Raw genomic sequence first — 11,919 nt, 5'->3', positions numbered from 1 at the left:
ACTTCTACTATGCAAGCTGAATTTATTGCAGTATATGAAACTGTGTGTGAAGGACTTTGGATTAGGAATTTTCTCATGCAGACCAAAGTATTGAGTCACATTGTGGCTGGAACACTTGCGATTTATTGTGACAATGAGGCTGCAGTTTTCTTTAGCAAGAACAGTAAAAGGTCAAATAATTCCAAGCATATTGATCTAAAGTATTACAGTGTTAGAGAAAGAGTAAAGCATGGTGAAATAGCTGTTTTGAGTATTGACACAAATTCACAGCTAGCAGATCCTTTCACCAAGGCATTGTCAGTAGCAGCATTCCAGAAACATACAGCAAGCATTGGAATTTTAGCTAATTTAGATGCTTAGGTTCAGTAGAGAGTTAGTCCAGTTGGAGCATTTAAAATTCTAAGGTTTTTTGAGTTCTTGTGTTTTAGTTGTGATCTTTTATTTTGTTTATCACAACTTGTTTGTAATGACAGATTTTATTATTAATAAATTTTGAGGTATTTTCAGATTTTGGTTATTACTGCAGTTTTTGTTGAATGTTCTGAAAATTATCGATTTTGTGTTTAAAGTTATACTTGCTATCAGATGGCTTAAATCATGTATAGCATGATGTTGAGGTTCAAGCAATAATTTTAAGCCATCAGTGTTCAGTAAATTTTCTTGAGTTTTTGGTTTTAGAAACATAAAGTAGGACCTAATATATGTTTACTTGTTGATACACATTAACATATATTGTATCACTTCTGGTTTGACATATGTGGATTGCAGGAGCTTGTGTTTGTGGTTTTGAAACTCTGCATTTTTGTTAAAATGTATACTGTTTCTTGCTCTGCATAAGTAACTGTGATCTGACCATGTTGGAATGGATTTTCGATTTAAGTTTGTTATCTGGCGCGCACTTCAGTAAGTTAAGTAGGTTTTGATGTTCTCTGGTGCAAATCATCGAGCATGATATGTGTGAGTCCAAGGGGGAGATTGTAAGATCAAATATGGACATAACACATATCATCATAAAGTAATTGATGATTAGCTTAATATCAATCCTAGTTTAACATGGATACAAACAGTAAATCAATACTTGTAACTTAATGAAGCAGTGTATCTATTCATTAAGGTAAGTAATCCTATTCTTAGTCTGCAAGAAAGATTACAATGAAGTGTTACATTAAGAATCTAACTAGGAAACCTAAACCGATATGGATAGCTTTAATGGGAAGCTTCTTGAGGTTTAAGTCACCTATATATACAGATGAATTGGTCCCTGATTACTACCGACGTTTTGCATATTGTTCTGTCCATTGAGAAGCAAGTTGGTAAGTAACAGAAGACTATATTCAGTGTTCGTGTTTGTAGCACAAGATGGAATCCATGCCAATGATTGCTGAAGGTAAGCCTTGATCCCTTTTATGATTGTGTGCATATATTGTGAGCATGTATATGGTTATTTTACAAGTACAACTGGAAACTTGATCACTTGATGCATGTAATTTCAGCAGTTTGGAGAAATCATATTTCAATTTCATCAATAGATTTAAATTAAAAGATGATCAAGGCAGCTATAACATATCATTTGCAATGCTGTAGAGATACCTTCATCAGGTTTCATATTTATCGCAATGAAAGATGATAGTTCTGCTGCAACAATGCTCAATTTGGTTGGACCCCTTGATGCGGCCACTCTGTAGCATCGTATTACTCCTGTTTCTGAAGCTATACCGAATCAATGGATGGATCGATGGTCGAGTTCAGGAAGCATACCAAACTGTTGCTTCGCTTGACAGTATGCGGGGTTGTCATAGCTACCTGTTTTGTAGACTGTTGTGTTCTTGAAGGCGCAAATAAATGCATCAACCGGTGGAGTCTGCCTGAACTTTTGCATATCATGTAAATCCTGAAAACTTGCTCATGCATGCATCTTATGGATGCATGTGTTCTCTTTGACTCTTTGAGGGTCACTGAATACAAGGGTGATACTCCAACACAAATATGAAATATGGTTGCCCCAGTACTTGGTTGAATTCTAAGTGAATAGACATTATTTTACTCATTTCTATTCTTATCTACATAGATTGGAAGAGGAAATTAATTTTAAATAGATTCAAAAGTCAAGGGTCCAAAAATAGATACACACAGCATTACTTGAAGACTTTCCTTGGTTGTTTAGTCTAGTAACTCTTGATGCTTATATGACTTCCATGAAACATGGTCTGTCACAGGTGCTGGTAGAAAATCTTTTGATGAGCATATGCATGTAACACCTGAAGATTGCTTATTTTTTTTTTTTTCCTCTTTCAGGATTGTACTCTCTTTCATTTTTTTTTTTTTTAAATAATTATTGAATGTATGGAAGGAGATTCTGAGATGAGAAACCAAATGCAATGTTGAAGGTAAAGTGTAGCTAAGACGAGTCCCTACTGGAAGCATAGGAAATAGAAAGTAAAAATAAGGGACTGGCATTTACATTGTTGAAACTTGAAAGACATGATTTTATTTCAAAGATCGATGCAAAAACCATGACAAGCTTTCAGACAGTAAACCCACTGCCAACCCATCCATGACGTAAAAAGGCAAATGGGTTGGGTCCAAATGAGATGGAAAGTTGAAAATTGTGAAGAAGGTATAGAATAAAGTAGAATGTGAGGACCCTTTTAACTGGAGAGTGGAATCAAGTCCGGGAATTGACTAGAAACAAAGTATTTCCGTCAACAACAGGGGGCTCTGATTCAATTCCGACTAGGAGATGGCGTCAACCTCTTCTCGTCGTCAATGGAAATACGATGTCTTTCTGAGTTTCAGGGGGGCAGATACCCGCGATAATATTACCGGTCATCTGTATGATGCACTAAATCGGAAAGGAATTCTCACCTTTATGGATGACCGAGAGCTTGAGAAAGGAAAATACATTAGGGCTGAGCTTTTAGCTGCAATTGAGGAGTCTAGATGTGCGATTGTCATTCTCTCATGGAGATATGCTCGTTCGTCATGGTGCTTGGATGAACTCGTCAAGATTATTCAATGCATGAAAGAGCTGGGCCAACGAGTCCTGCCCGTCTTCTACGGCGTGAATCCTTCTGAAGTGCGGCACCAAAGGGGAAGTTTTGAGCTCAAATGGAAACCCCAAGTAGAAGTGAAAGTAAGGGAACATGAAGAAGTTTATGGGAAGAATGTGGACAGACTAAATGCCTGGACAGCTGCTTTGACAGAGGTCGCCAATCTTTCTGGCTGGGATTCCAAGAATTATCCGTAAGTCTCCTTCCTCCATAATACGTTTCCTTGCTAAAGTAGATATAGATATTCAATCCCATCCTTTTGAGAGCAGGATAACCTCTTCTTTTTTAAATGAAGTACTATTCTTTATGATTTAAATTGGATTTGGATTAGCATTTTGACTTTTCTGATTGAGGGATGGACACAAATGGAGTGTAATGAAAATCCAGTCAATTTGAGACTGGATTAGCTAATATTGTTTTTTTTTCAGGTTATGTTACATTACTGAGTTTCTAACTCAGAATTTTTATCTAAATTTTCTCAGATTCGTAAGAGAACTAATTGAGGAAATTGTTAATCATATACTAAAGAAGTCCGTGTATACATCTTCAAGTGTTGACAAGGGCTTCATAGGAATGGATTCCCGCATTGATGATCTATTAAGCAATTACATATGTCCACAGCTTTGTGGGGTGCGTTTTATAGGGATCCATGGCATGCGGGGCATAGGTAAGACAACAGTTGCCCGAGCTATCTACAATGAAATTTGCCAGGATTTTGACCGAAGCTGCTTTCTTTCCAATGTTAGAGAAATGTCTAAAAACAATGGCCTAGTTTCTCTACAAGAAAAACTTCTTTCCAGAATCCTGCTGGCAAAAATTGAAAATATAGACGATGAATACACAGGAGCTGCTATGATAGAAAGGCGGTTGTGTAGAATAAAGGTGCTTGTTGTTATTGATGATGTGGATCAGTTGACACAATTAGAGAAATTGGCTGGAAGTCACAATTGTTTTGGTCCAGGGAGTAGAATTATCATAACCACCACAGATATTCAGTTGCTAAAGGCACATGATGTTGATGCTACATACGAGGCTAACGGGTTAAACTCTGATGAAGCACTTCAACTTTTGAGTTTGAAGGCTTTTAAGAAATGTCCCCCACCAGATGATTATTTGCATCTGTGCTACCATATTTTAGGGTATGCTCAGGGGCTTCCATTGGCTCTTGTGGTTTTAGGTTCTTTTCTATTTGGTAGAAGCACTGATGAATGGGTAAGTGCAATCGATAGGCTAAAGAACACGCCACATAAACGAATTATTGAGGTGCTTCGGATTAGTTTTGATGGACTGGAAGAAAAAGACAAAGAAATCTTCCTACATATTGCTTGCTTTTATAAGGGGAAGGATAAGGATCGTGTGACACAAATACTGGACTATTGCGAGCTAAACCCTGTCATTGGTTTAAGTGTCCTAGCTGATAGATCTCTCATAACTATCTCCAATAACGAACTGTCGATGCATGATTTGCTACAAGAAACAGGCTGGGAAATTGTTCGTGAGCAGTCTCCTAAAGAGGCAGGCAAACGTAGTAGATTATGGTCTCATGAAGACATCAACAATGTGCTTAAGAGAAATAAGGTAAGAGTTTGATAATGAAAAAAAGATGAGCATATTATTATTTGTGTTCTGCACTTCAATTATTGTGTAGGAAAAAAAAAAAAACAAGGCAGATTTACTTGTAATTTGCTTAGGTCTTGGTATTCTGTGTTCTGCACTTAAGTTATTATTCTTGTTTTTCATTATCAGGGAACAGATTCAATCCAAGGCATGGTAATGGAGTTGACTAAATTACAGGTGGCTCATTGGAAGCCAGAAGCCTTTTCAAATTTGTCTCAACTTAGTCTTCTTCATATTTGTAATGTGGACCTTCCCGAAGGCCTCACTTGTCTTCCTAATTCCTTGAGACTCCTCGAATGGACTGGGTATCCCTTAAGATCTCTCCCACAAAATTTTGAAGCAGATGAGCTTATTGAACTTAACTTGTGCCACAGCAACATTGAACAGCTTTGGAAGGGAACAAAGGTATGCCTATTAGTTAATAGTCTACTTGTTTATCTTTATGAAGCAAATTGTCTGTTTTGTGTGGTAGCTCACTATTTCGATTTTATGAGCAGAATTTTGACAAGCTGAAGTTCATCAAACTTTGCCGTTCTCAAAACATTGTGGAGACCCCAGACCTCGCAGGCGTTCAGAATCTTGAGAGCTTAGATCTTGAAGGATGTGAGAATTTGGTAAGAATCCATCAATCCCTTGCATTGCTCAAAAAGCTTATCTTCGTGAATCTTAAAGACTGCAAAAGCCTCGAGAGTCTGCCAAGTATAATTGAAATGGAATCTCTTGAAACATTAGTTCTTTCTAACTGCTCAAAAGTTAAGAAGATTCCCGAGTTTGTTGGAAATATGGAACGTTTGTTGGTGCTTTGTCTTGATGAGACTGCCATTGAGGAACTGCCTGTTTCAATTGAACGGCTGACTGGCCTTGTGTCATTGAATCTAAGCAACTGCAGAAATCTTGTTTGTCTTCCAAGCACCATCAATAAATTGAAGTCTGTTGAAAATCTTAATCTTTCTGGATGCTTGAAACTAGGCGAACATCAGGTAAATGTGGGGGAGATGGAATGTTTTGAGGAAACTGATGTGAATAGTGGGTCTGCAATAGAAATGTCATCTACTCATGATCGCATAAAATATGTGGGAAGTTCAATCTTGCCTTCTGGATGGGTGCAAAAAGTGAATACAGAGCCAACGAGTTTCCGCTTGCCTATATCTGGTCTGTGTAATTTAACATATTTGAACCTGAGTAATTGCAATCTTGGTGACGGAGCATTTGCCAATGAATTTGGTTACTTTCCCTCTTTGGTGACCTTGAATCTAAGTGGAAACAATTTTGTTCGCCTTCCTTCAGGCATTGGATTGCTTTCTAAGCTTGAGAACTTTAACTTGGAGAATTGCAAGAGACTTCAAGAGTTGTCAGACCTTCCATCAAATAGTATACTTGATTTAAGGGCAGATGGTTGTACTTCACTGAAGTACTTGTTTAATGCATCAAATTTGAACAGACTAAACAAATCATATTTCAATTTCATCAATTGCTTCAATCTAACTGGCAATCAAGGATGCAATAACGTAGCATTTGAAATGCTGAAGACATTCATGAATCAGGTACTCCCTCTCTCAGTTTGTATGCGCGTTTGTGCCCATATACTTATAGAAATTAATCAACTAACAACCTATCTCTTCTTGCACAGGGAATCTCTAATAACAGGGAAACTTTTCAAATTGTAATTCCTGGAAGTAATATTCCTGAGTGGTTCAGCCATCGGACTGATGGGCGTTCCTTAGGTGTATCTCTACCTGCACATTGGAATAACAGGCGATTTTTGGGATTTGCTTTGTGTGCTGTTTTTGTACTCCATAAGCACCATCGGGGTAAGCTTTCTATTGATGAATTCAAGACTTTTAATGCAACACATCATCTTGTATGTTGCCTGAAGCTCGATGGAAGAGAATTGGAAGTATATGGCAGACAGCCTGCATTTCGCTTTAGTGAAGAATTTTGCCAGGTTAAGTCAGATCACCTGTGGCTATTCTATATATCTCGTGATAAATACTTTGGTACAGAGTGGTGGCATAACAGTTGCAGACGGCTTGAGTTCTTATTTAAAATCAGAGGGCCGGGTCTGAAGGTGAAGGAGTGTGGAGTCCGTCTGATATATGAGCAAGATGTGCAAGAGTTCAACCAAACAACCACTCAATCAAGCAGTGGGATGTCTCCTTATGAGGATATATTGAATGGTTTTGACATTCCGGTTGCAGGGAAAAGTGGCATTCCGGAAAACCAGTGGCACTGGTAGCGGAACTTGCACGCTTGAAGAATTGTAGGACTGTTAGAAATATAGGGGATGTACCACTGGCCACTCTGAAAGACCATAATTAAGGACTTTCTGATCCCATGGCTGGAAATGAGTTGCAGATAATGAATGGGCAGTGTCTCCTCTTCTCTCATTTGAATTTCTGCAGTAATTACTTTCTGGAGCTCTCTTGCCTTCATCTTTTACAGTTAGGTGAGTCTTGATCACTCTAGTTTTGATATTTTGCCTAGTTATTAGTGGACTCCCCAAGTTATTTCCAAATGACACTATAATCTTACTTGCATAACCGATATTATTGAAGTAGTTTTACAATAAACTGAATTGCCTCTCTGTTTTTAGTTTGATAGGAAAAGCATATAAAGCTTCTCATATTGATTATAGTCTATAAGCTGTCATATTGATTATAGTCTATAAGCTATCAGTAGGCTTACACCATTAATATTATACTTTTATACCGTGTACTCATTTAGAATGGTGTGCTGTTACAGAGAATTTTAAGTAACCTTGCATTGCATTCTTAGCAATTTGTATGAAATTATGTGGCTCCCCTTGAAAATGATGACCAAGCCTTTTTATTACAGTAAACCAACAAAATGTACGGATGCTAAATTTTCTTTGAAGTCCATCCTTATACCATTGGACACATTTTTTGCAATTTGCTGGTACAGAGTTGTGCCATCTTATGTTGCCACTAGCCATCGATTCTAGTGTCCATAAGAATGCATTGATTGCAACAACTGCCTGGTGTGTAGATCTAAATAACCAATGGCATTGGATTTTTCTGAATAAAATGTGTATCTCTAGTCCATCTAAAATAGCTGGCTCAGGGAAATTAGAAAGAATTGTTCTTTACTGACTTTCTTAATTTACTCTCGTTGCTCTAAGTACAAAATTAATGTTCAGTGTATATGATGAAGATATCGCTGTGAGAAATTCTAAAGGACACCCCTTTGCCTGTTCATATATTTTTCCTCACGAAATTTTTTGACTTTTACCTTCGTCTGTAAATCTGGATTATGTTTTAGTGATCTTTCTGGCAATTATATTAAAGACTTTCACATGCCAGGTTGAAAATATGTCTTTTCTTCATGCTGTCTGCAGGTTCAAGGTATTCCATTTGATATAGATAGGGAGCGTCGAGGAAGTACGTGTGTATAAAGGTTACTTGAACTTTCTTTGAATAGTGCAAATTCATGTAGACATGATCAGCTTACTCTCCTCTGTACGCTTTCACTAATGAACCTTGAATTCTTCAAGAAGGGGGAAAATGGTTTGATGTTGGTTTTGACTAAAGTTGGCCTATATTGCTTAACATCTTCCTCACTAGTTTGCGTCAAGTTCTGTTTGGATATAATGTAGTATTTTAAAGAGACGTACGTACTTTTCGTTTCGGTTTTGTTTTATTCTTTTTTCAATAATGTTCTACATAATATTGAAGTATTCGAGAGAGATTGTAAAAGAAAAATAAATAAATCTGATGAGTCTCTGTGCTACAAGCATGAGAAATGGAAACAGAAGAAAATGACAAATACAAATGGATTAGGAGTAGGGCTGTCAATTCCGACACGACCCGATAACACGACTCGAAACCCGCACGAAATAAAGCGGGTTGAACCCGCACGATTAAAAAGCGGGTCAGCCATGGGTCAACCCGCCATGACCCATTTAATAAATGGGTCGGCCACGGGTCAACCCGCCAACACGAAGTGAACCCGTATAACCCGATTATGCTATACTTCATCCTGAAATTTTAGACGTTGAGAGTATTTGATCATAGGATTAGACAATTTGAAATATTTTACTTTATAATTATTGGATTTAATTATTTATGAATTATATATAATTATTTATATTCTTCGTCTTGTAGAGTTTTTAGTGAATTTAATCAATTTATGCATTTTTTAGTTAAATTGGTCGCATTGTTAACCCTTAAATGGGTCATTTTGTCAAACACGACACAACCTATTTATTAAATGGGTTAAGCGGGTTGGAAACGGGTAACCCGTTTAATAAATAGGTTGGGTTTGGGTTTAAATTTTTGACACGATTATTAAATGGGTTGGGTTTGGGTTTGTATCTTGCCACACGACAATTATCTTGACCCGACACGACCCATTGACAGCCCTAATTAGGAGATTCAATACTGTTTCAAACAGGGGGACAAGCAATGCTGTAAGACTGGCAGTGTACAATACTGTTGAAATGATGCCTTTTTAGACTAGAGGGAGTTCTTTATGGTTACCGGCTATATATGATAAAAAATAAAAAAAAAATATTTTATTCATGCAGAAATGAAGAAATTAATTGGCCTCATAATGATACCGTGTAAAACTATAACCTTTTTTTTTTTTTTTACTTTTTTAACTTTTTTTTTCGTAACCCATTTTTGGAGAAATGATCATTTACCTAATTTTAGCTTAAAAATTGTCCACTTACCCAAACACTCTAAGAGATTATTTCCCTAATACCCAATTAAGTATTTTTTTAATTCATTTTTATTTATTTTTGAGACAATTTTGCCCTCTCCTTTTTGGTCACTTAGAGAAATAAGTCATTGGAGACCTTGCTTGACTCCGGTGGCGGACTCCGGCGACTGGTGACAAGACTCCGGCGATTGGAATCGGCAACCGATGACCGGAATCCTCGCGACCGGTCACCGGAATCCTGCTATCGGACTAGTGACCGGATTCCAGCGTCTGAATTTATTGCTCCCTAATAATACCCAATAACCATATTATTGCCCCCCAGTAATCATATTATTGACCCCCAATAATCATATTATTGCCCCCCAATGAATTGCATAAACTCCCAAAACCAAAATGAATACACTATAGACACAATTGATCAATTTATATGCATATTATTGCCCCCCAATACTCATATTATTGCCTCCCAATAATCATATTATTGCCTCCAATAATCTTATTATTGCCCCGCAATAGACATGCATAACTAAATAAAACTTAACTTTTCATTCTTCTTTCTTCTTTCCTTATAAGCCTTCTGCCAAACTTTTCGTCTTCTGCCAAATCTTCATTCCTCTATCAAACCAAAAAAAAAAAATATATATATATATATATATATATCCCTTCAAGTGCATTGTGGTCTCTCCAAAAAAAAAAAGAAAAAGAAAAAACATCTCTCCAAATACATTTTGCCTAAACCCCTGCAAACCATCAATGGCAGAAGACGAGACCGCCGCAACGACACCACCACAGATGGAAGAAGAACAGGAGGCAACAACCGTGCAACCACTTAGGGAAGAAGAAGAGGAGGACGCATCTCTGATTTGACCCGAATCAAGAGAAGAAAACTCATTCCGAACCGAATCCGACACAGTAACGATCCAAACCGTATCAGAAGAAGAGAACACGCAACCACAGATCGAAGAAGAAGAGGAACCACCGGTGGTTGAAGAAGACGACGCAGCCACAACCCGATCCGAATCCGGTGAAGAGAACGCAGTCGGATCTGAATCTGAAGAAGATAACAGAGCACCGATCGAAATCGCATCGAAAGAAGAGAACACTGCAACAGTCCAACCTGAGAGAGACACGCTCGACGGACGGTGGGCTCGAGGTTGACGAAGATTGCGCCTGGGACGTGCTTGCCTGCGCCAGTCTCAGAGAAGAAGATGTGGAGGTGTCATCGCTCGGCATCTGGCAGTCAGGCTAGAGAGAGAGAGAGAGAGAGGGGGGGAGGAGAGTTTTTTAATTAAAATGAGGGCAATACTGTCAATAGATGTTAGATTGGGTAAATGGGGTTAAAAAGCTCTTAGTGGAGTAAGCGGGCAATTTTGAAGCTGAAATTTGGTAAGTAGTCACGGCCCCTTTATTTTAAGCTACATAAAATAAAGCCACAAGCAAAAAAAGTAAAAACCACTTACCCATGGTGGTGCTACTGTATTCAGCCTAGAGAAACAAAAATGCAGAGTGTTGGAGTTGCCAACACCAAAATTCTCAACTCTTTTTTTGATTTACACCCTTTAATCCCATGGATTAAAGCCCTAATTTTTTTTTGCTGAAGATTAAAACTCTTAATTCATTTGTGTATTATCATTCAAATAAAAGTTTAACCTCTTTTCTTTGGTTTTGGAAAGCCACTTTCACACTTCGAAAAATTATTCTCTAATTTCGGACTATGGTACTCATGGTGGTCTGGGCAAGGATTGAAATGTCTACAATATTTCCGATATCTCCCTTTTTAGATATCATAGACGGAAAATATCTTATCTTCCACCGTTTCTGCGAAATTTCTCTGATATTGTCAAATATCCCTGATATACTAGACATTTGGAATATATTCCAGATAAAATGAAGAAATATTTGGAAATCTTATGGAAAGAAAAAAAGAAAATCAGTTATTCACAAAGAATCATGCATTATGGAATATGGAGGTTATAGGATGTAAATTTTTAATAACGGTTTCTAATCAGGATATGACCTAATAAAGAGGCAATCAACCTGTTTGGAAAAAAATACCTCGAAGTGAAACCTCTGAAGACAGATTTGGATGAAGCAAAATCCCCACTAGGCAAATCTGGGCGGTTCTGGGTGAGAATTGAGAAGTAGTTCTCTAAATACAAATCTGTGTGAGGAGAGACCTCCTCAAAGCGAATCTGGGTGAGAAGAGATACCCTTAAGGCAACTCTGGGTGAGAGAAATACCCTCAAAGCGATTTTGGGTGAGAAGTAATTTCTCTAAATGTAAATTTGTGTGAGGAGAGATTTCCTCAAGGAGAACATGGGTGAGGAGAAATCTCCACAAAGCTTATCTGGGTGAGAAGTATTCTTTTTGAGGGAAATCAGAGTGAGGAGTGGAATCCAGGTGAGAAAAAATTTCCTGAAGACGAATCTGGGTGAAGAGAATTCATGGTGAAACAATTTCAACAAAAGAAAACAAACTTGATGGCCATGTTTCAAAAAATAACTCATTCAGTACTTCATCTTTATCAATTATATGGGTTTGGCCTCAATTATATTAAAGTTTTAGACAAAGA

General features: G+C 37.6%; 1 protein-coding gene across 2 annotated transcripts; it reads left to right on the top strand.

The window, feature by feature from the left end:
* Positions 1–2,585: 2,585 nt before the first annotated feature.
* On the top strand, positions 2,586–8,301 carry LOC112200317 (TMV resistance protein N-like). 2 transcript variants are annotated; one of them, XM_040518333.1, is made up of 7 exons: positions 2,586–3,243; positions 3,533–3,717; positions 3,880–4,628; positions 4,797–5,072; positions 5,165–6,211; positions 6,298–7,113; positions 8,023–8,301. In XM_040518333.1, exons 1-6 carry the CDS (start codon positions 2,741–2,743, stop codon positions 6,901–6,903), a joined length of 3,366 nt encoding a protein of 1,121 aa, XP_040374267.1. In that variant the 5' UTR covers positions 2,586–2,740; the 3' UTR covers positions 6,904–7,113; positions 8,023–8,301. The 2 variants fall into 2 exon arrangements, with proteins under 2 accessions (XP_040374267.1, XP_040374262.1); XM_040518328.1 differs by having other exon boundaries at positions 2,588–3,243; positions 3,533–4,628.
* Positions 8,302–11,919: the final 3,618 nt, after the last annotated feature.

The sequence above is a fragment of the Rosa chinensis genome, chromosome 1 (assembly GCF_002994745.2).
Source record: "Rosa chinensis cultivar Old Blush chromosome 1, RchiOBHm-V2, whole genome shotgun sequence".
In the NCBI taxonomy this organism is placed as follows: Eukaryota; Viridiplantae; Streptophyta; class Magnoliopsida; order Rosales; family Rosaceae; genus Rosa; species Rosa chinensis.
This window is presented reverse-complemented; position numbering and strand designations above follow the sequence as displayed.

What these genes read in the sequence shown, in the direction of transcription:
- LOC112200317 (XM_040518328.1), top strand. Translation starts at nt 2,741, where the DNA reads ATGGCGTCAACCTCTTCTCGTCGTCAATGGAAATACGATGTCTTTCTG. An exon ending in ATGTGCTTAAGAGAAATAAG is followed by an intron (nt 4,629 to 4,796) that starts GTAAGAGTTTGA and finishes TTTCATTATCAG; the next exon opens with GGAACAGATTCAATCCAAGG. An exon ending in AGCTTTGGAAGGGAACAAAG is followed by an intron (nt 5,073 to 5,164) that starts GTATGCCTATTA and finishes TTTTATGAGCAG; the next exon opens with AATTTTGACAAGCTGAAGTT.